The sequence below is a fragment of the Anabrus simplex genome, chromosome 2 (genome assembly GCF_040414725.1).
Source record: "Anabrus simplex isolate iqAnaSimp1 chromosome 2, ASM4041472v1, whole genome shotgun sequence".
NCBI classification, from domain to species: domain Eukaryota; kingdom Metazoa; phylum Arthropoda; class Insecta; order Orthoptera; family Tettigoniidae; genus Anabrus; species Anabrus simplex.
The window spans coordinates 242,662,262-242,687,352 of NC_090266.1; the positions used below are offsets into that span (position 1 = coordinate 242,662,262).

General features: G+C 40.8%; 1 protein-coding gene across 8 annotated transcripts in view; it reads left to right on the plus strand.

Moving 5' to 3' along the window:
• DMAP1 (DNA methyltransferase 1 associated protein 1) overlaps positions 1-25,091 on the plus strand; it is a 308,165-nt gene that overhangs the window by 185,616 nt on the left and 97,458 nt on the right. For all 8 annotated transcript variants that reach the window (XR_010859253.2, XM_067140531.2, XM_067140527.2 and 5 more), the window contains one exon: positions 20,629-20,826. Coding sequence is in view for 7 of the 8 variants with exons in the window: in XM_067140531.2 (XP_066996632.2) it covers positions 20,629-20,826 (198 nt within the window). In the remaining variant the exon portion in view is untranslated. The remainder of the gene's footprint in view (positions 1-20,628; positions 20,827-25,091) is intronic.

A 25,091-nucleotide genomic window follows, 5' to 3' on the forward strand; every position in this document is an offset into this window, starting at 1 on the left:
ACCACATAACCTCGGACAACACCAAACCGACAAACAGCAATTGGAGGGGTAAGTGACGTTTCTAGAAGCACACTCTTAACTAGCAAGTTTTAAGTTTGTCAAAAATGTTCTAATAGTTCTTAAGTCATTATTTAAGTAAATAACAATTATTCAAGATTCAGATTTGGCTGATGATGCTCTGTAAGGGAGCGAAACATGTCCCATATATAACTTTTTAACTTATGAAGTTATTTTAAATGTGACAACATTATAATGTATTGAACAGGTGGATTCATAATAAAACTTTATTATTGTATATCAACAGATTTCAATACGGATTAAAACATGAGATTAGTCACTTGCAACATACTCTTCACCCGCATCCTGAGCTTAATTTAGTAAATGTCGCTATTCCTGTAGTTGACACTTACCGATTTCTTGGGCTCCTTTTCAATAGTACATTATCGTGGGAGCCAGACATGCGGCAGCTAAAAGTGCAATGCACCAAGAGGCTTAATCTCTTGAAGTTTCTTAGCAGCACTAATTGGGGAGCTGATGACACGGTGCTCCTGCCCTCCTATAGGGCACATATTTTATCCGGGTTAGACTACGGCAGTGCAGCATATGGCTCAGCAAGACCAAGCGTTCTTGTGAGATTGAACAGCATCCATCACAGCGGGGTTAGGTTGGCGACATGAGCTTTTCGAACAAGCCGCATGGCAAGCCTGCTCGCTGAATTTAGTGTGCCACCTTTACACCTGAGGCACCAGCAGCTCCTTCTGTTGTATGCTGCAAATTTGCAACAGATGTCACTTCACCCAAGCTATCCTTGCGTATTCAACAATGGACACCATCGGCTGTACGCTGCTTGTCCTCGAGTAACGCGGCCAGTTGGAATACACTTGGATAGCAGTCCCAGATTGTTTCACGTACCTTCGGTTCCTTACCGTGTCAGACAACCAGGTGGGGTACTTCCGTGGGTAGTACGACGTCCGTAAGTGCGGCCAGTATCCAGTATTTGGGAGATAGTGGGTTCGAACCCCACTGTCGGCAGTCCTGAAGATGGTTTTCCGTGTTTTCCCATTTTCACCCCAGGCAAATGCTGGGGCTGTACCATAACTAAGGCCATGGCTGCTTCCTTCCCACTCCTAGGCATTTCTTGTCCCATCGTCGCCATAAGACCTAACTGTATCGGTTCAGTCATTGTTTACACGGATGGCTCGAGAACAGGCACTAAAGTGCTGTGCGTTCGTTGTCGACACTGATAGGTTTCTTTTTTGCTCTCCCGGAAACCTGTAGTGTGTACACAGCAGAGCTCTATGCTATCCGCGAAGCTCTGCGGTATGCACTGTCCGATGAGCGCCGACACTTTCTTGTGTGTACTGACTCCTTGAGCTCGCTACAGTCTATTGATACCTGTTTCCCTCGGCACACTCTGGTGCAGCAGATCCAGGACCTGCTGACCGGGTGGTCGGATGCCGGCATCAGAATCACATTTCTGTGGATCCCAAGCCACATGGGTTTAGAGGGAAACGAGTTAGCAGATACGGCTGCCAAGAAGGCAGTAACACTGCCCCCGTTGCCTTACAGGTTTCCAGCAAGTGATATTCGCTCTCAGCTGAGACATCTGGTTATGTCCCATTGGGAGATGGAGTGGCAGGCTGCTACTCTTCCAAATAAACTGAGAGCGATCAAAGGTACAACGAAGGTATGGAGGACTTCCCTTCGGGCTTTTCGATGGGAAGCAGTGGTATTATGTCGTCTTCGGATTGGCCACAGTATACTAACGCACTTCCATTTATTGAAAGGAGAACCCCCTCTGGTGTGTACTTGCGGCGATCATCTTACCTGGTACACATCCTTACGGTATGCGTGGACATGGTCGATCTGCACCGTAATCTAAAACTCCCGCGTACCATCTCCCTCATCCTGCGCAATGACGAGCAGCCCGCAGACCTCGTCATCCGTTTTATGATGGACAGTGGTCTTATTTATCGTGTGTAATGATGTCCTCAGTCCTAGTGTATTTGTGTTCACTGTGCTTTTATCCCATTGACTTTATTTTTGTTCGTGTTGCATATTTTAATGTGTTATTTTAACTTCGAACTTGAATTATATATATCTCTGTCTTCCAGGCAATGCCTTATTCCTTTGTCCCCTGTATTTTCGATTATTTTATTAGAAATAAGGCATTGCGAATTACATGCACTGATTGTTTTAATCTCATAACCATTTTTTGTCATCATTATTTTTAACTCCAATCAGTGGATACATTTCAAAATTTTAATTCTCATATCCTATCATGTCCTCCATCTCATTTCATTAGGGGCCGATGACCTTCGATGTTAGGCCCCTTTAAACAACAGGCATTATCATTATCACATAACCTAACCTCTGAAATTTGTTATGCACGCCGCTAAGTGCTGGTTTTGTCCGCCCTCGCGGTGTAGCGGACAACGTGTCCGCCTGTCACCCTGCGGCCCCGGGTTTGATTCCCGGCCAGGTCAGATGATTGAGAAGGAGAAGTATCACATTGTTATTTTATTTCAGTACATAGTATTAAAATCGAGCAATCATTTACTTCAGCCTTTTTTCCTAAGGTGTTAACAACTGCTGTCATTGCACTTTTTGCGAAAAACTGTTATCTTGATGTTTGTTTATACCAGTTGGAGTTGTGAGGAGACCTCAGGCTCACTCAAGATCGACTCGCTCGCGCATAGCGAAGATTCGATTTGGAAGATGATCGATCACATTCAATATAAACACTGGAGTAGAGTGTATGAATATTGATAACGGATAAAAACTAACACGTCCGAATTTGCCAGTAATAACGAATGAATCAGTAAAAGGGTTCTCATTGCAACCGAAGGACATTGCTCAGTTTAATATAGGAATTTTCAAAGGTTATTAAAACGGGGGTTCTCTTCTACTACAGCGGCTGCGGTCGGATATGTGTCAGTGTCCAACATCTCACTTTAGCCCTAAGTGCCCACGCTCTAAATGCGTCTTTTGTCTTGAATCATCCTTAGCAAGCTTATGACATCTTTTTCATAGGTTCTTCACGTCCCATAACCAAAAGTAATAGAAATAAATATTTGAGAATTTTAACATTTGCTTAACGCTAAATGTGGGTTTCGTCCGGGCCCGCGGTGTAGGGGGCAACGCGTCACCCGGCGGCCCCGGGTTTGATTCTCGGTTGGGTCAGGGGTTTTAACTTGTAAATGATCAATATCCCTGGCCTGGAGACTGGGTGTTTGCGTCATCTTTAACGTTCCTTTCCTCACATTCAACACTTTACACTTCCGCCATTTACATAATATACGCAGGTTCCTCACATACAGTGTTGCCAACTTATATTTTCAAGTTCCGCTAAAATTCCGCCAAGAAATCCTATATCGAATAATGAGCAATAAAATGAGCAATAAAAATAATTTTTTAAAAAATATCTTTACTCACATGATCTGTGAGTTTCACTGGGATTAACTGTCATCTGCGAGGTGGCGAGCTAAAACTTGTAGGCGTTTTAGTACAGGGTGCAAACTAGGTGAATCCCCTACCTCAAGGGCCACACACAAAACAGGTCAGTTCATTAAATGGTCTTCCTTCATAGCATAAATATAAATGCTACTCTCTCACAGTTTCATTATCTGTCGTCATTCGTCAACTAAGAGATACCATTTCCCCACGCATTAGAAATTTATGATACCATGATCTCATAACATCAAATCCAAATAACATTTTTTCCTCATGTGACTGCTAGCTACTGACAAGAGCTATGGAATAGCTCGGAGACAAAATGGAGTACAAATTAAAAAAAAGAACGTAAAATGGATAAAACACTAAATTCCACTATAATATATCTAGAATTCCGCCAAAAATTCCGCTGTCCGCTAAATAATCTGTTTCTCCGCCAACAGTCTTCTAATTCCGCCAAGTTTAGCGGAAAATCCACTAAGTTGGCAACACTGCTCACATATGGTGCAAGTAGGGGCAAAAGATCTTCATAGGTCGACGCCCCAAACAAATAGCATTTTTTTTTTTTAATGCGGGTTTTGCCCTATTGTGAATTACGTTAAATGTAATATAAAATTGCATTACTCATATGGAATAATTTTTGGGACTGGAAATTTCTTCCGTTAAATGCGGGTTTGTGCTAAATCGTGGTCACGTAAAATCAGGGTTATACTGTACATACATGTGCTAGATATTGTAATAGGAGTTGATGTTAGGACCCTTTAAACAACAAGGATCATCATCATTAGCAGGAGTTGAATCATGGCTAAGAAGTGATGATATGGATGCAGAAATTTTCTTGCGGGTCTTAGAGTGTTTATCGTAGAGGTAGGATAGGATTAGATAGATAGATAGATAGATAAGAAAAGGGTGAGCTCTGTCTTCGCAGAGCTTCACACGTAGGTCTATGAAGACCCTTTGTGCCCCTTAAACAGTTTTGCCTAGTCCAGCCCTAGTGCTCCTATAAAGGATACCAGTGTCCGGATATTGGCATTCCTGATGTCTTCCAGGCTCACAAAATGTGTGCCAAGGTATCGATGTCTAGTGCTTGCCTCGCACTGACATAACACATGCGCGGAGGTCTCCTCCTCCTTACCGCATCTTCTACACATCGGATCCTGGGTGATTTTCATGATGTGTAGGTGTCTCTGTAAGGTATTGTGGCCTGTTAGCAGTCCAACTACCATTCTCATTCTGGTCCTATTCAAATTCATTAGGACCTTTTTATAACTTTGGCTAGGCCCTTTGATAAGTTCACGTGCCTGCCTTGCTATAGTTAACCTCTTCCAAATATCTAAGTGAGACTGGTTTGTCCTCTGGGATATTACCAGTCTCACGCTTCGGAGTGACACTCCCAGGAAGGGCTCTGGTCCTGTGAAAGAACCTTTTGAGCCTTGTTTCGCTAGAGTGTCAGCTTCTTCATTTCCACTGATACCTGTGTGCCCAGGGACCCATAATAGGGTGACTGAGCTAAATTCACACAGCTGATCTAACATCCTTTGGCATTCCCATACCAGTTTTGATGTTGTTTTAACTGCACATAGTGCTTTTAGCGCTGCCTGGCTATCACTGCAAACAGTGATGCGTCTTCTGTGTCCAGGCATATTCCATATACACAGCACAGGCTAGTATTGCGTATACTTCGGCCTGGAAAACAGTAGCATATTTACCCATAGGAAGGGAGAGCCTTGTCTTAGGCCCCCAGACCCCGGCGCCTGTGCCCGTCTCCGTCCGCGAGCCATCTGTGTACCATGTACAGCCCCCAGACTTAAGATGGGCCCCAGCATCCGCGGCCCACTCCTCCCTTGTGGGTATCACCACTGTAAATTTATAATTCAAATTAAAGCTAGGCTTCATCAGATCCCCGATCATCATTGTCATAGGGCAAGTCTGGTGAAGCCTTGTAAGAATAGAGGCATGACCTCTATTCGGGTTTTTCAAGGACCATCCTCCGAGTGACCAGAGGCGATAGGCACTCATTCCCGCTATTACCTTAACATACGAGGTGCATTCAAGTTCTAAGGCCTCCGATTTTTTTTTCTAACTAACTACTCATCCGAAAACGATGAAACTGGCGTTACTTCTCGACGTAATCGCCCTGCAGACATACACATTTTTCACAACGTCAACGCCATGATTCCATGGCAGCAGCGAAGGCTTCTTTAGGAGTCTGCTTTGACCACTGGAAAATCGCTGAGGCAATAGCAGCACGGCTGGTGAATGTGCGGCCACGGAGAGTGTCTTTCATTGTTGGAAAAAGCCAAAAGTCACTAGGAGCCAGGTCAGGTGAGTAGGGAGCATGAGGAATCACTTCAAAGTTGTTTTCACGAAGAAACGTTTGCGTAACGTCCGTCAGCATTCGTGGCACCCACCTGGATGACACTTTTCGCATTTTCAGGTCGTCATGCAGGATTGTGTGCACAGAACCCACGGAAGTGCCAACACTGGAGGCGATCTGTTCAACAGTCATTCGGCGATCCCCCAAAACAATTCTCTCCACTTTCTCGATCATGTCGTCAGACCGGCTTGTGCGAGCCCGAGGTTGTTTCGGCTTGTTGTCACACGAAGTTCTGCCTTCATTAAACTGTCGCACCCACGAACGCACCTTCGACACATCCATAACTCCGTCACCACATGTCTCCTTCAACTGTTGATGAATTTCAATTGGTGTCACACCACGCAAATTCAAAAAACGAATGATTGCACGCTGTTCAAGTAAGGAAAACGTCGCCATTTTAAGTATCTAAAACAGTTCTCATTCTCGCGGCTGGCGCTAAAATTCCATCTGTCGTATAGTGCTGCCATCTCTGTGACGTTTCGACAACGGACGCGGGCTCATTTTAAAACAATGCACATGTTTATATTTCTTTCCAGTCTGGAGAAAAAAAATCGGAGGCCTTAGAACTTGAATGCACATCGTATAAATGTAAGGGGGGAAAACCTTGGATGGCCTCCATTGCACATAATGGTGTAGTATCCAGTGCCCCTGTTATTCCTAGACATGCAAGTCTTTGGACACTGTTTAACTTGGTGGTCACAGTTTTACTCTCCGAACCTGGCCACCAGACTAAAGATGCATAGGTGATCGTGGGCCGTACAATGGGCCGTACAAGTCTTCCCGACGGCCCTGCGACAGGCCCACATAATCTTGCGAGCCTTATCCACCTTTTAATCTATATGTTTCTTCCAACTCGGTCTTGCATCAAGGATTACCCCTAGGTACTTAACTGAGGTTGTCTTAACTAATTTTTTCCCAAATAGGAAAGGCTCTGACAGTCCGTCTAGCCTCCTCCTCCTGGTAAATACCACGAGCTCCGTCTTATCGGGATTAACCGACAAGTCTGTCTCATGGTACCATCTTTCCACCCTACGTAAAGAGCTCTGTACGAGCTCGGAAACCGTGCTAGGGAAATTTCCTACCGCCACCAGGCTTATGTCATCTGCATAGCCTTGGGCGTATATTCCTCCAACATTTAACCTGGTAAGTAGTTCATCCACTACCAGACACCTTAATGTTGGTGATAGGATAGGATTGGTAATGAGAGAGGATATTCATTCTGGTGAAGAAAGAATTGAAGACATCGGGGGGAAATAGTGATAAGCCTCATTTTGTAAGTTCTGAGATATAATGAAATTAATTTTCACAAAATATTTACAGCTAACATTTCTGATCTTCGAAACATATTGCTCATGACAGTGGTACATGTAAAGTCATCTCTGTACAGGCCACGAAGGCCCTTGGAGGGGTGGAAGGTAAAGGCTTCCACCATTCGTAACCTCAGCACTTGATGGGGTAGAGTGGTTAGCTCTACGCCCGGCCACCTTTGCCCCCAGGAATTAACCTGGTACTCATTTTTGGTGTAGGCTGAGTGAACCTCAGGGCCATATGCACCTCTGGAAGTGGAAATCTCATTTCTTAAATTTTACGACTTCCTGACGGGGATTCGAACCCATGTCCCTCCGGGCGAACCGAGCACGCCTTACCACCTCGGCCAGGCAGCCCCTAGTGGTACATGTAGTCCTTCTTTATAACATCAGGGAGAAAAAATTCATTAAAAAACCAGTATTATAGGGAATTAGAGTATATTAAACACTGAATTTGCCTATCAATTTGAGCGTTATAATTATATATATGCTATGTGGATCAAGTAGTGAACAATTGACAATACAAGAAAACATCTCTATGAAATATACAAAAATACGTATAGAAAGAAACAAATTAGTAGCACAGTTACAATAATAAAATGCTTTGATTAATGTCAGTTAAGTAGTCTCCTACTCTCAACTGGACTTATCTAACTCTCTCATCCTCCTCATCAATGAACATTCCTGTACTGTTTGTACCACTGCACTTCAAACTACCATCAAATTCAGAGTATACTGGTGGTACCCATTGAAGCACTTTCCTTACCGGCCTAGGAATGGAAGGAAAATTCTGAATGTAGACGTATGTTTAATAAAATGAACTAAGTTAAAGGAAAATTATTTAATATAATGTTATTGCTTTTACGTATCACCAACTACTTTTACGGTTTCGGATATGCCCGCGATGCTGAAATTTTGTCCCGCAGGAGTTCTTTAATGTGCCAGTAAATCTACCGACACCAAGCTGAGCACCTTCAAATACCACCGCACTGAGCCTAGATCGAACCTACTAACTTAAGATCAGAAAGCTAGCGCTCTACTGCCTAAGCTATCCACCCCGGCATGTTAAAGAGATTTTCATACGTTTTTTTAATGTTACATAATGAAGTTACCCAATTATTTTAAAGAAAATGACAAGTAAACTAATCATAACCTACATAGCACTGGTACATCAACAGTTGAAAAAAGTCATAACCCACATAGTCGCATAAAGGACTTGTAAAGAGCGGTTATGTTTATAATATTTCAGTATAATGACACTAGTTAATGTACGCGTTAGCATGATTTGATAATAATAATTAATACTAATGCTAGTACTTTTGCAAAAGGTATTTTGTATCACAGCATGTAAATAGTTATAACCAACATTCAAAAGCACATGGTAAACAAAGCTGCTAGCCATCTCGAAAACGTACTTGTTCACTACTTCCAAATGAACTTCCATAATATTCCTGGGTTTCATCATAATCCGGATCCTTTAAACTGTCATCTCCGTCCATAAACTCCTCAACTTCATTTTTTTCAGTACCATAAATGACATTTTGTTTGGCAGAAAGCACATCATCAGAAACATGATCCGCCATCTTGGAAATGTGGATTGTCATTGTTTACTGCAGAGACATGTGGCTTGTTATAAAAATGAAACTGAATCGCGCTGCCATCTCTCACTAAATCAACTAGCTTCTTGATAAAAATGAAACTTCATGTTGGATATAACGGTTTACTACAAAAAAAATGAAAATTTTTAAATTTGAGGGCGTATCACTATTTTCTCCTGAGGTCTTCAATTTGTAAGCTATGAGAAAGATAAGGATGGAAAACATGAAATTATAGATATAAGGTTTATCTCTAAAGATAGGGTGTACAGAGCTGGAAAGAGTGGCACTGATACCGATGCAGAATTGTTTGATAAGATAATAAGCTATGTGGGGAACGACACTGAAAGGAACGTTATTGTAGCAGTTTACCAAATGTTAAGTGGGAAGGTAATGTGAATGACAGAAAGCATGACAAACAAGTGGTAAATTAGTTAATCTGGGAAGGACAGCTCAATCACAAGGTGATGGAACTGACTATAAGGAAAAATATACTAGACATGGTGCTGATAAAACTAGATGAGCTGTATAGAGAAACTGAAGTGATAGTGATCACAAAGCTGTTTTGGTTGTTGTTAAAAAAGAAATGTAATACAGTAGAAGTCCGCTATAGCGAGTACGGCATATAACGAGAACTCCGTTATGGCGACGACTTTTTTCTGTCCCTTCAAAATTCCTATATTAAACTGTGTATCGTCCTTCGGTTACAGCGAGAACCCTATCACTGGCGCATTCGTTATTACGAGCGACTAAGCGCGCCCGATTTTTTCCGTTACCGATATTTATGCACCCCAGCGATGATATTGCATGCGATCGATTACCTTCGGCATCGTTTCCTCGCTATGTGCACTAGCGATTTCTCTCGTCGACATTCGAAGGCGATGATGGAGTTGATTAGTAATACCCATCGACTGCCGTTCTGTAAAGAAAATTCGAAATGAAAAAGAGGATAACACGTTTTCGTAATAAATGCGTAAATGACGTGGCCGATAGCTGTTGTTAACTCGTAAAATTAAAGACTGAATAAACGATATCTTAATTTTAATGTTATATACGGAAATTACGTAAGAATGTCATACACCTCAAGATATGGCAGAGTACATCACTGATTTCAGAGGATATTTCATATCTTCTCCCGTCTAGTTACGGCTAGTTACAAGTAAATTTTTCGCGAGGAGGTTATTTCTCTACATGCGTTTCAAATATGTTTTTATGATACGTTACATATACGGTTAGGTTAGGTGACGCTGTTTGAAGAAGAAAGCTCGGGTGTTTGCCACAGAAATCTCTGGAGTGATACCATATTTCTCCGACTTCAAGACTTTTTTTCCTCAGAATCTCATGCGAAAACTCAAGGGTTGTTGCATTCGCGGCCTAACAGTAAGTTAATGGATACCACTGGCAACTACCGCGGTAACCACGCTGCTTCTTTTCACACGCGCACAGAACTCATTGACGACCGCTTCTTTACTACCACGGCCGACTTGATGCGTCGCTGTAGCTAGCTCCTTACCGGCCTTGACAATCGGGTCCACGCTCTGTAATCGCTGGCGGCCGACCTATTTGCGGTAGAAATGCATACTTCTTTATGGAAAATATATTGACTTTGATTGCCGATTTATCGTAATTTAGAGTTATGGAGAATGTTACATAGGTTAATACTGTTAACATGATTAATCTTAAAGGTTACTTTCGTTGATATTTGCCAAAATGATGTCGTGAAATGAAACTGCGGGGAGGTGACTAGTCCAGCTGACGTTCTGATATTGACTCTGATTGCCGTTGTATCTTAATTTAGGGTATAAAATAGTATGTTACATTGACTAATATTGTTAAAATGATTAATCTTAAAGGCTACTTTCATTGATATGTGCCAAAACAACGTCGTAAAATGAAACTGCGGAGGATGGAGTAGTCCAACTGACGTTCCTTAATTGTAAGGAATAATAGTAATCGTTTTTATTATCATGGCATTTAGATACCTAGCAGAACTTAACACAATACTTTTGTCTTCTGATGTTAATATTGAGATTAAGAGTCATTGTTCAATTAGAGTTTTAAAATTCTTCAAGCGCTGCTCTCAGGAATGGGGCTGGACAAAACATATTTTTTCCATATTCGTTGTATGCATAGGCCTAACATTTGACTCAAACATGTTTAAATTTTAATTTCAATATATATAGTTTCAGATTACATTTCATTCATACCTTTCACTAGAATATTAAATACCGGGCAAGTTGGCCGTGCTAAATTCAGACAATAAATTTTACTTGAAATGCAGTAGGGTGGAACAAGTTGGCCGCGTGGCGTGCAGCTGTGAACTGTGAACATGCATCCGGCAGATAGTGGGTTCGAACCCCACTGTCAGCAGCCCTGGAAATGGTTTTCCGTGGTTTCCCATTTTCACATTATACCATTTTCACATCAGGCTGTACCTTAATTAAGGCCACAGCCGGTTCCTTCCCACTGCTAGCCCTTTTATATTCCACCGGCGTCATAAGACCTATCTGTGTCAGTGCGACGTAAAACAAATAGCGAAAGAAGAAGAAGAATTTTAAATAAAAATTCAGTGAGAGAAAAGTATTTTGAGTAAATAAATTGTAAACTGTTCTCTGCTCGATGATGATGATGATGCTTGTTGTCTAAAGGGGTCTAACATCTAGGTCATCGGCCCCCTTGCTCAGGTAACAACACTTTATACGTTGGCCTTACCGTCTTACTTGTCAATGTTTAAATGTTAAAGTTCAGATTATCTTGGATAAAAATGTGTTGTGTTGCTGTCATATGCCAAATACGACACCGCCTAAAGGATTGTTCTATGAAAGAAAATTAATGGGTAAAAATACCTGATTAGCGTGATTAGCTGCCACTCCCGGAGGCCTGGGTTCGATTTCTGGCCCTGCCACGAAATTTCAAAAGTGATACGAAGGCTGGAACGGGTCCACTCAGCCTTGGGAGGTCAACTGTGTAGAGGGGGTATCAATTCCCACCTCAGACATCCTCGAAGTGGTTTTCCATAGTTTCCCACTTCTCCTCCAAGCAAATACCGGGATGGTAACTAACTTAAGGCCACGGCTGCTTCCTTCCCTCTTCCTTGTCTATGCCTTCGAATCTTCCCATCCCCAACACAAGGCCCCTGTTCAGCATAGAAGTTGCAGCCGCATGGCCGAGGTACTGGTCATCCTTCCTAGTTGTATCCCGACCCGCAGTCTCACGCTCCAGGACACTACCCTTGAGGTGGTAGATGAGGGATCCCTCACTGAGTCCGAGAGAAAAACCAACCCTGGAGAGGTAAGAAAGAAAGAAAGAAAGAAAGAAAGAAAGAAGGTAAATATCCGGAAAAAAACGGAAAACTAAGATGAGAGTGCTACCTGCTTTTAGCCACTCCGTAGTTTTGTCCTGGTCTACAGAGAATTCGTGAAATGATAGTGTCACTTTGCTCTTTTTTTCCTGTTCGGAATACAAAAAAGACACACAGCAATATATATTCGAATATTTCCTAACACAGTTAAAGAAAAGCAAATCACCACACCATTAAAAAACGAATTAGCACATAAATTAAAATCCTTGTTCAGGACGAAGTTATAGCGAGAAATCACTTTGTTCTTGTTTCCATAAAATTTCTGCTCGAAGTACAAAAAGGCGCAGAAGAATGTCACAAATTCCAAGATTTGTAAAGATAATTTAAAAAATATAATCACCACACTACAGAATAAAAAATAAACTCACTAGCGCATAACTATCAGATCTCAACATCAAGCCAACAAGCACCTCATTGCGAACACATTGCCAACATTTACGAGAGCAAAACCATATAAATAAAACTGGAAATGCGGCAATTTGCGGTATACAGCTTCCTGTCAGTGAGTAGTAGGCCAGCGCTCCAGCGGCATTACGGTGAAACTTTCCAATTACAGCTTTATGCTGGGCTTCACAAGCGATTGTCAAGGCCGGTATAAGGAGCGCAACGAGGGATCTAGTCGGCCGTGTTTACTACACATCGCTACCGGTTGTACAGTGTACAGTGCCTGTGTGTTTCTCAAATCTGCAGAATGGCATCAAAACATGCGACCCTTCGAATTCTTAGAAAAGCCTTGGCTACTCAGTGGCAGAGTCATAACGCGTCTATTACACTTGACGCTTAGTAAAATTAAGGTTTATAGACAGCAGGAATATTTTCGTGATGGATGGTCGTATTGTAAAGATAAGTGGAAAAGGCAAATTTTCAACAGGTTCTAGTCGATGTTATGATGCCAAGTTTAAGTTAATGTTTATTAAACACTCGGAAATGTAGAATAATTGTGCAGCCGCAAGAAAATAGGGCATAGGCCTAACTAAAGCCAATATTTGGCGTTAGCGTGAAGACAAAAAAAAAAAAAAAAAAAAAAAAAAAAATTAAGAAAAAGAAGCGTACCGGTACTGTACAAAAAAATGCATTCAGCGGTCCGCAACAAGGACGCTTTAAAGAAGTCGATGATGAAATTGTGAGGTATGTGCACGAAAAACGCAAGGGCGATTGGCCATACCGTGGCGCAATAAACTCGTTCGTTGACTTTCAACGTTCGCGATTAGGCCTATACATCGCTAGCCGTTGAATTTGGCCGCACCCGACAAGCGAGACGTGCGTGTAGCGGTAGCCGGTTATATCTGACGCTGCATAAAAGTAACAGTTTTATAGACAGCACGAATAATTTCCTGATGGTTCGTTGTATTGTAGAGACGCATGGAATAGGTATTGCCGGAAAGTTTTCAACGAATTCTCTTCGGTATTATGATGCCAATGTTAAGTTAATGGTCCTTAAACCCGCGGAAATAAAGAATAATTTTGCAGCCGCAAAAAAATGAAATACGGTGTGACGAAAGTCAATGTTCGGCGTCTAAAAATAGTCTAAAAATGCGTAGGCTTGTATGAATTTACAAACTTCTTTTTGAGCCTGATTTAAATTTTTTGAAGGGAAAAGTGCGGTTAATCTTGGATTCGGAGGAATACGGAACTATATTAAACATACACTTTCACGTAGTATCGGATTACGAAAAATAGCAAACAAGTAAGTCGTAGTGTGAATATCATCTGCGGAAACGCAAGTTTTGAACAAACTGATTGCAGTTTCATACCGACTTTAAAGTGCATGAAGGGTTTTCAGACTTTTATACAAAAATCGGATATTACGACAATCCGTTATAGCGCGCAAATTTTTCGCTGTTATGAATTCTCGCTATAACGGACTTCTACTGTATAAAGGAAGGTTGTAAAATTAGGACTATTAGGCAGTACCATATAGTTCATAAAAGAGGCATAGGGGAGTTTAAAAAAAGTAATTATGATAATTGGAAAATTGTGAATAAAAATATAAACAGCCTATGGGATTGGTTTTAAGCAGTTGTTGAGGAATGCAATAACAGGTATGGATGTTTAAAGGTGGTAATGAATTGTAACATTTAGGGATGGGTTGATACCAGTTTTTGTTGATGCTTGTTACCATTGTACTTTTTTGTCTTGATATTTGATATTCCAGTAATTTGTATTTACTCTGTTTCTTGCAAAAAACAGAGTAAAATACAAATTTCTAAATACAGTATTATCTATTAAATAGGTATTTTTGTGTCAACACTTCATATTCTGTATAATACTAAATTCAATTAAAGTGTATTGTGGTATGTAGGTCTAGTTAGTAGTTACACATTTTTCCACAAACCAAATGTCTAAAATGTATTTGACATTATTTGAAAATATTAAAAGTCATTAATTGTGTTCAAAAATACAAGCATTCGTTCTCTGTCGAGGTCACACCTACTTCATTTTCTGTCACGTATGAGTCCTGCTGTGCTAAACACTCCCTTATAAAATGCTGTTGCGGGTGGTATACATCAATATTTCACAGCTAGTTTTTACAGCTTTGGTAACTTGGTATTGGTTTTCCATTAATTGTAAACTCTTGAAAGTGGTGATAACAGATCTTCTTTCAGGTAAATGGTGATTTCATTTTCAGAGTGTTAACTGACACTGAGTTTGTTGTTTCATTTTCAATGCTGCCGTATAAGCGCCACAACCCAGACAATTTTGCTGGCTAATGGATCATCTGAAATAAATGTTTTTTTTTAGCAAGTATATAAGTGCCAAAGATTTCAATACACAGCATACAAAAATAGAGTTATAAGCTTATGTCTCCTGTTGTTTAGTAAGCTGCGTCAGTTTGTAATGGCAGTGAGAGCACTCAAACTGCAGACAACTCCTCCTTTTAAGCAAAGATCCAACAGCATTGTGATGCATCATATTTAGTTCTCATCAGTGTCTTTGTACCAAATATTAATTACATCCATCAATGACTCTCTTACTGTCTCATTTCCTGATGCAGTGCGTGATGGTTTCTGAATGAGAGATGACACTGTTCACAATTGAAATTGTCCTGGACACTGTCACTGCAGAAGAACTTAGGGCGAGTGTTGCTTGATCGGAAATGTTTAAAGAACTACTATTCACATTGTGATACTGTAAGATTTACTAGACCGAGCTCGATAGCTGCAGTCGCTTAAGTGCGGCCAGTATCCAGTATTCGGGAGATAGTAGGTTTGAATCCCACTGTCGGCAGCCCTGAAAATTATTTTCTGTGGTTTCCCATTTTCACACCAGGAAAATGCTGGGGCTGTACCTTAATTAAGGCCACGGCCGCTTCCTTCCCACTCCTAGCCCTTTCCTGTCCCATCGTCGCCATAAGACCTATCTGTGTCGGAGCGACGTAAAGCAACTAACAAAAAAAAAAAAAAAAATTTACCAGAAGTGTGAGATCGGTAAATGCGAATACAATGGCTTTCTTTTGTTCTTGAAGTTGTTTTTAACATATGAAGAGTTGAATTCCATCGTGTAGATTCATCTTGAATCAGGCGGTGTTATAGTGAAAGATGTTTCTGTGCAGCTTTCAGAATCTTTGAGGATTTTGATGAGTGTTTGAAACTTCATACTAATTTTCTACGTTAACTCAATGAGATTCTCAAGATTTTTTGAACTCTATAAAGTCCAAGTTTCAGAATGACTCACACTATCTCCTGGGTGCAATCTCACAGCTGCGCGACCCTAACCGCACGGCCAACTTGCCCGGTGCAGGTAGGTCTTATAGCGATGATGGGATAGGAAAAGCCTAGGAATGGGAAGGAAGCGGCTGTGGCCTTAATTAAGGTACAGCCCCATTATTTGCCTGGTGTGAGGATGGGAAACCACGGAAAACCATCCTCAGGGCTGCTGACAATGGGGTTCGAACCCACTATCTCCCGGATAGCAGGAGCATTCTCGCCATTATCCCAAGAACCTCGACAGCAGATTTGTTTGCGTTTTGCAACACGATAACACTCGTCCTCATACCGCTGCTGTCACCCAACGTGCTCTAGAGAGTGTCGACCAGTTGTCTTGGCCTGTGCGATCACCAGACCTTTTGCCCATTGAGAACATATGGGACATTTCGGGATGACAAATACAGCGTCATCCAATACCAGTATTAACCATTGCTGATTTGACTGACCAAGTGCAAGAGGCATGGAGCTCCATCCCACAAAATGATGTTTTGGCATCTCTATATCACAATGCATGCATGTTTGTGTGCTTGCAGTCAAGATTATGGTGACTACAGTGGTTATTGATGTATCGCCATGTCACATGTCTTCTCGCGCATACTTGAACCTGTGATTTGAAAATTTAAGGGCCTGTACTACGACTGTCAGATAAACAGCCAGATACGTAGGCTGCAATTTTGCAAACTAGAAGTTAAATATTTTCTTGCGTACTACCAACGGATTTTAACGACGGTATTGTAAAGCGGAAGATGTAGTAACATTTTTATTGGGTTGGTAATAAGGTTACTGAAAATATAGTGAAATTTAGCGCGGTGGTATACGTGTTCCCTGGTGTTTTACTAGAATCCAATATCAGACTCTTATTAAGCAATAATATGGAAGTCTAGGTCAAAAACAGAATTAGGATTGAAATATACACATACGAAGAAATGTTAAAATTAATTAACTGTATAACGAAACTGAAACTGTTATAGAAAATAAAAAGATTGAAAATGTAACCTGGACGCAAAAGTTAAGATTCAGGTTATGTATCTTTTTTGTCTAGTACTATTTACGAGGTTGCGCGTTACGACGAAAGTAAAGTTTATATTCGTAATTAATGCCACTGATGCAGCGTGGGATCATTAATTTCATTATTAATTCAATTTATTGTTTGCTCATTGAATAAGTAGTTAGTTTCTTTCTTTTCAATACAATGTGAGAATAGTAACTGGAAAGCATTTATCTCACTTTAGCGTAAATACTATTGTAGCAAGTTGTTATGAAGTAAAAGAAATATAACCACCTTAACATCCTCATTTTTCGGACGAATCGCCATGAACAATGTCGTATACCTTTACTCCATATGTGCGTCGTGGATAGATTTGGAATAGAACCCACGCTTTTGACACGCATTTGACACGCATTTTAATGATTAGGAAATGTGTACTATCACCTCTAGTACCCTACCGACTACCATTTACAAGATAAAAAAGTGTTATGACTATTGGGACTCGAACCCACGAAAAACTGCTAGCAGCAAGCTTTGCTGCCCTAATGACCACGGCTACCCATGAAGCTTACGGTTGCATGCTTGTGTACTAGTGATATACTCAGTAGCAACAACTTACTAGCTTGGGAAATATTTAAGAATTCTGTGATAGCTGGACAGGAAGCATGACATACTTTATAAATATATACATAAATTACATTGTAACAACTTAATTTCGCATAGCATCATGCAGATGTAGATTCATCTTCATGAGTAGCCATCTTGATTCTTTACGGTAGCGTCCCCGATAAGAGCTAAGTGCCAGATAAGAGCGTTAACAGCCTCTCCAACTTCGGCATAGCTATACTTGAGAATATTTTCCCAGATTGCACATAAACGAAAGTCGTAGTACGCGGTTTCAACCGAACTTCCAGATAAATGTCCAAACTGCCAAATAAATTTATACCGCACTTTTATTTGGCTGTCGTAGTACAGGCCTTAAATGAAATAAATATGTTACCTAGACAGTTGCTTAGTCTAAATTGCATTCCTCAAATCTAATGTCTTCTTGGTGTTGGGATTCCACTTTCTGGCAGTGTGCTTTCATTTTAGACTGTTATTTCGTTCATTTTTGTCTGCTAGTCACCATGAACAAGCTAAGCTTCCCCACAATCCTCTGTTTGCAGTTAGCTTTGTGGCCTCATTTAGTTCCACACCTCTAATCTTAAAATCCTTATAAACTGAGTCTGAACACCATCACCTTGGTCTTCCTTTGCTTCTCTTACCCTCCATGCTCAAGTCCATTATTCTTCCTTGTAGCAGGGCTGAGTGGCTCAGACGTTTGAAGTGTTGGTCTTCTGACCCCAGATTTGCAGATTCGATCCCGGCTCATGTCTTGTGGTATTTGAAGGTGCTCAAATACATCAGCCTCATGTCGGTAGATTTGCTTGCACGTAAAAGAACTCCTGCGGGATAAAGTTCTAGCATATCGTCTTCTCCAAAAACCGTCAAAAGTAGTCAGTGGGATGTAAATACAATAACATTATTATCTTCCTTGTAACCTATATTCTGCCATTCACTTCACATGATTCCAGCACTAAAACCGATTCATCTATACAGCTTCATTCCTAACTTAGCCTTTATTGTGAATGCCATCTTGGTATTGTTCTGACCTGTTAGTACCAGCAATCATTCTCTCTACTTTCAGGTCTGTCATTTCCAGTATAGGGGCGCGCAGCTGTGAGCTCGCATCCGGGAGATAGTGGGTTCGAACCCCACTGTCGCAGCCCTGAAGATGGTTTTCCGTGGTTTCCCATTTTCACACCAGACAAATGCTGGGGCTTTACCTTAATTAAGGCCATGGCCGCTTTCTTCCCATTACTAGGCCGTTCCTATCCCATCTTCGCCATAAGACCTATCTGTGTCGGTGCAACGCAAAGCAAATAGAAAAAAAAAAGTCCAGTTTATGGATAAGGTAACTCATGTCCACTCAGCTTCCACTCCCATACAGCAACGCTGGTCTGAAAAGAGAGCAATGTAAAGATATTTTTGTCTGAGAGCTCACTTACTTCTTTCTTTCAAAATACCATTGGTCCCGCGCACTGCATTAGCTTTGCTGCACTGTGATTTAGTTTCACTGAGTATCCTTACTTGAAATGATCTGTCTCTTCCAGTTTTGTATTACTAACCTGACCTTCAGTCCCCTTAGGTTTCATGCTGTCGTCTTAGAAATGCTAATTTTCAAATCATACTGTGACTCTGCACAAGCTCAAAGATCATTACATTACTCATTTTCAGCACAGTCCGCCATTAAAACCAAGTCATCGGTGTGGATCAACCTGCTTACTTACATTTCCACCCGATTAAATACGTCAGTGTCATTTTATACCTTTCAGTAAGTGATGCATGTAAACTATGAACAATAAAGGTGAAAGATAACTACCTTATCTAACCTCTGTAATTACTGTAAACCAGGAACTCATTCTGCCCTCAATTCTCACTGTGACCTGATTGTGAAGAAAAATGCCTTTGATTGCCTGAAACAACCTAACCCTGATCCCATATTCCCACAGTACGGGCAACATGTTTTCTCTTGGTACTCTTATCCTACTCTATATGCCTTCCCTAGATCTGTGAAAGAACCGTAACTGTCCTCGTAGCATTTTTCAGTTACTTGACTGTGAAAACAAACTAACATGTGATGAAACAGCCTGTTAAGGGCCTTGGCCCACCAAGACAGCTGCTGCCCAGCAGTGAGATGTCCTGCAAATATTGGAGTGTTGTATGGTCAGCATGACTATGTCCTCAGCTGTATTGCTTTGTGTTCTTGGCTGGGCCCTCTTCATATCATTGTTCTCCTCAGTATTGTTCTCTTGAGATTGGGGATCTCCATTCCACCCTTCAGGTCAGGATTAAAATTCATGGATGAACTAGGAATCAAACTCAGGCTTCTAGGTAAGAGGCAGACATACTGTTCTACACCTTGGAGTTGGTACACGGTATCATAATTCATTATGAAACTGAATGTGGTATTTTAGATGTAAGCAAATGTTGCACTAACACACACACACTTTTTGGGAGGGTAAGGATGGGAAGATAGTGGCCATGGCCGTAATTAAGCTACACCCCCAGCAAATACAAAATATTTCCCAGTACGATCTTGGAATGTCCTAAATTTAGTTGCTTTTCCCATAAATTGATAGAAACCGTGGTGTTACTTGTCATGACCCATTTTCTTATTTGCGTAAATTTTAGGCTACTTTTATTTGAGGCCAATAAATGTATAGTTTGGTCCCTTACACAATGACCACCATAAATAATTTAATATTCAAAGACAATATTTTTTTGAAAGCAGTGCTGATTACCCTGACTTGCAAATTTCTGCTGGATGGCTGTCACAACAGATGTTTCCCAGTGGACATTGTGAAGTCCTCTGTAGGCAGTATCCAATATAGACTTGTATCTACCGACCTCGATAGCTGCAGTCGCTTAAGTGCGGCCAGTATCCAGTATTCGGGAGATAGTAGGTTCGAATACCACTGTCGGCAGCCCTGAAAATGGTTTTCCGTGGTTTCCCATTTTCACACCAGGCAAATGCTGGGGCTGTACCTTAATTAAGGCCACGGCCGCTTCCTTCCCACTCCTAGCCCTTCCTTGTCCCATCGTCGCCATAAGACCTATCTGTGTTGGTGCGACGTAAAGCAACTAGCAAGACTTGTATCTGTGAGCCATGTGAAATTGTATAACTGTGGTGTCATTTTTAAAGTGGTTTTTTTTTCCCTTACAGTTACTGTTTTTAATGGTTTAAAATACAGAGAAAATTGCTCATCAGTCTACAGTATATTTTTCCTTGTATTATAGATTGAGGAAGAGCAGTATTTAATTAATGAGCTGCGAAAGATTGAGGCCAGAAAGCGGGAGCGTGAGAAGAAACAGCAGGACCTACAAAAACTAATAACAGCCGCTGATTCTGCTGCTGCTGCTGAGACTAGAAAATCAGAAAAGAAAATAACCAAAAAGAAATTCCTACACCCGTCAAGACCACGTGGTGATTGTTGTGTAAGTTATTTGCATCAATTTTCTAGTAGTATATAGAATTAAGAATGATTTCTACGTTTATAGTTCATTATGTGCGAGTCTCCCTTTCTCACACACGTTGAGCACAGCCAATACAGTACTATAAAAATTATATTTTGATAGCCATTATTGTTAAGGTTTTGGGATTGCCTATTACTGTTTTCATCCTAATATAACCGGAAATTTCACGTTTTTGTGTTAAAATGTTATAAAAGCCGCAGTCGTTTTATTCGCGCACGTTACGTTGTAAAACTTTGTATCATTTTGCATTCGTACCGACTTGTACAGTGAGCATGCTTTCCAGCTTGAGCTCAAGGTCACGAATAATCGTAATTTCAGAAGTGTTAATAATATTTTTTCTCTTTCCAATTTTATTGTGATTAGTGATGGGCAGAACTAAATAACTTATAATGCATTCGAGAACTTGAGGATTTATACTTTCGAAACCATATTCTCGCGTTCAACATAACCTTTAAAAGTCAATGTAGGCCTAATTTACGCGGTACAGGATTTCCATAATCTGACTAGGAACAGTATACCGGTGACCAAATTACAATGGAAGATTAAAAAAAAAAAATATTTTGCCATCATGTTGGACGCTTTTGTATCTGATGTGCATTATTTTATTAGATTAGAGAATGAAGAACTACTTGTGGTCGATTGTTCTTTGGCTTGGCGTTGCGGATATTAGATTTTTCGAAGAGTTTGGCTGATCAAAGTTGCTAGACTGAAAGAAGTTTTCAAAGGAATATGACGAAGTTTTCAGAGGAAACTGACAAAGATTCCCCGGTAAAACTGAATATAAAGTTTCGAGATTTTTAAGTCGCGTACTGGTAATTAACATTTGAACCCAGCCCTGTGGTCTAACTTGCCGGTGTCTCACCCGGAGGGCCCGGGTTCGATTACTGGCCAGGTCAGGCATTTTTACCTGGATATGAGGGCTGGTTCCAGGTTCAGTCATTCTACAATTACCTTTAATTGAGGAGCTACTTAATGGTGATATGGCGACCCCGGTCTAGAGAGCCAGGAATGACGGCCGAGGGGATTTGTCACACTGACCATGCGTCACCTCGTAATCTGCAGGCCTTCGGACCGAGGGTGGTCGCTTGGTAGGCAGAAGGCCCATTGGGGCTGTAGTTTGGTTTGGTTTAAGGGCGTTTGTAAGATTATAAGTATAAATATTTCATTTTTGTGATGTTTAGCCAAATTGTTGATGGTTCATTCGTTCCTGGATTTTCCGTTTTCCTTTGTTGTACGTTTTTTTTTTTGGTCCCTCCAAAAATGCAGAATCGAGGTTCCACTTTATATACAGTAGAACCTCGATAATTCAAAATCGGTTAATTCAAAATCCCGCCTAATTTGAAGAAGTTCTCGTTCCTGGAAACATGAGTTGAAGTTTTGCATGTTATTTAAATTGTTTAATTCGAAATACGGATAATTCGTAATTCGAAGTACAATGTCGGCCCCATTACCGACATTCAGACTTTTAATGCGAAACTGCTTTTACATTTTAAAACAATAGTATGTTACGGAGTAATTTCAACTTGAAATTTATCCATGTCACGATAGAACGTATGTTTCAGAACGTGGAGGGTTAGCTTTGCGCACTTACACTCACTTCGGTGTGTCTATAGTGCGCTTCATAATTGCGAAGTTGAATGAAATCGGAATTCTTTTGTATTCACCCTTTTAAGGAATGCCGTAATATCACGCAATAGGCAGTGTGCGGTAAAACGTAATCCGCGAACACTGGTGATGGCGGCAGTTGACGAAAAAGCATGGCTCATATAATCAATTCTCAGGCACTGAACAATATTGTCTCTTGCAATATTGTCATTGCCGATGAAACTGTATTGCTTTCTTTTAATGCGAGCCCAAACGGTCTTATGGTTTTAAGGAAGAAAGTGCCGGCCAGCGAATCGTACAAGGGTGGGGGTCATTGTAGTGTGTTGCAATGCACACGAAGCGAGAAACTTTATCCCCTCGTCATAGGAAAGTTTGATAAGCAAGAATGTTTTAAGGGCATCGGGCACTTTCTATGCAAGTACAAAGCATCTAAAAATGCAAACATCGGGCCGATGACCTTCGATGTTAGGCCCCTTTAAACAACAAGCTACAACAAAATGCAAACAGTACAGTAATCCAAAAAAGAATGCATTTGCACAAGGGAACCAGCATAATTTATCCTCGTCTTTGAATTGTGTGATTTTTTCTTTTGTTGCGTGAGGTTATGTTTGTCAGTGATTTATCCAAGTGCATTATTTTAGCATTGTAAATGCACCTTGTTGGATACATTTCGGGAATAGTTTTTTCCATGGCATTTGAAAGGTGTAAACTGTGAATCGAGGTGATTGCGTGCATTAATGGGTCTTAGAGTACTCTGTGCGCTGCATGTGTTTTCATTTCTGAAGTACGAAAAAGTGTCATGGCAGGAAATCGTACAAGGATAGAATCATAGGAAAGTTCGATTAGCCATGATGTTTTAAGGGCATTGGGTTCTTTCTGTGTAAACACAAGGCGTCTAAAATGCATATAGTACAGTAATCCAATGAATAAAGCACTTGCACATGGGAGCCAGCATAGATTTTTCCTCGTCTTTGAGTCGTGTTTTTTTTTTTTTTTCTTTCCTTGAGTGAGGTTATGTTTGTCAGTGAGATATCCAAGTGCATTATTTGAGTACTGTAAATGCACCTTCTTGGATACATTTTGGAAATTCTTTTTTCGTGGCATAGGAGCCTTTGCTGGCGGGACCTAGTGTTTACAGTGCACTGTGTCTTCTGGTATGGGCTAGAGCAATTTTGTTACTTTCATTGATCTGTCTCAGCTTTATCCTTGGCTTTGACAAAATGAAAGTGACTGAGGTATGAGTGATGCTGGTAATGCCATTCCTTCTGCAGCCAGTCCCTGCTATGAATGGTGTGAAAATATTGCTCATAGGGTAGGTTGTTGCATGCATTTCAGTGGGCTTGGCAGACTGATATGTAATAGCAACTTCTGGCTCGGTGAGGAAAGCAACGGGAAACTACCTGACTCCTCATTTCCCTAGTACGCCTCTTCAGTGATGCCTAGGCCATCTATGACAGCTGATGGCTGAGCTGTTGAGGATCCAACCAGCCTTCGGGCTGAGGACTAAACATACATACAGGAATAGTTTAAACTATGAATCAATGTTAACTGCATGCAGTAACAGGCCTTAGAATATTTTGTAACGCGGCAAGGGTTGGTACTTCCGAATTGTGAAATGGCGGTTCATTTAAAATCACGTAATTCGAAGTCCGATTTTTGAGTCCCAATGACTTCGAATTAACGAGGTTTTACTGTACTAACAAGATGTTAGTTAATACCTTGTTAACAGTTCTTGCATTTCTTCAAACATTTCCTGTGAAATATTAGCCATTATGTTGTTAGCTGTCACGAAAGTTGCGAACAGTACAATTCTAGAAGGCAATGGCAGAGCCAAGCGGTTTTCGAGCGCGCTCCAGTGCAGTATCTTTTTAAAAATACAGCTGTAAAACATTATGCCTAAAGTCAACATAAACAACCTGTATTTGTTGGTCTCAACATTTGATTCACAATCCCCAGCTGAGAACAGGAAAACCCTCTTTTACAGAACTCGATCATTCTTTCCATGCTGTTTTGTGTCTTTATCTATGCTATATTATAACGACACTAAGGTCTTGTTTCAAGATAAAAATGGTGGGTTCAAAAGATATCTTCATAAAAAGTTATCACCTACTAGGATCCCTTTGTAACTTGTCCCCTCTGCACACTGTGCTCTGATATGGGAGTCATTAAATTATACTGTCGTTAACTGAACCTGGCCATCTAGTAACCACATCCCTATATCGGAGGTTAGGGTCAATAAACACGTGAACATTAATATATAAAGTATCCCTTCCGATAGCAGCATATTTCAGTTTTATTGCTTTCTGGTGAATTGATTGTTGTGAGTTGTCTATCTGTTGCACCTATCACATGAACAAAAGGGCATGTTTTGTAGAAGTCATGGGTAATTTGTTGATGTTCTACTGAAGGAAATACTAATTCTATCATTGCAGAAACTCTGCTAACAATGCTAACCGAAGCTTTTGAAATTCTAGCATTGTCTCCAAACATAACATGAAAAATTATCAGTCATGCGTTCAAAAACTGTTCGATCTAGTATGTGCTTGATGGCACAGAAGGTGATTCTCTCTACAAGGACAGTGACAAAGACATAAGTGATGATGTATCTGAATCATCTGGTG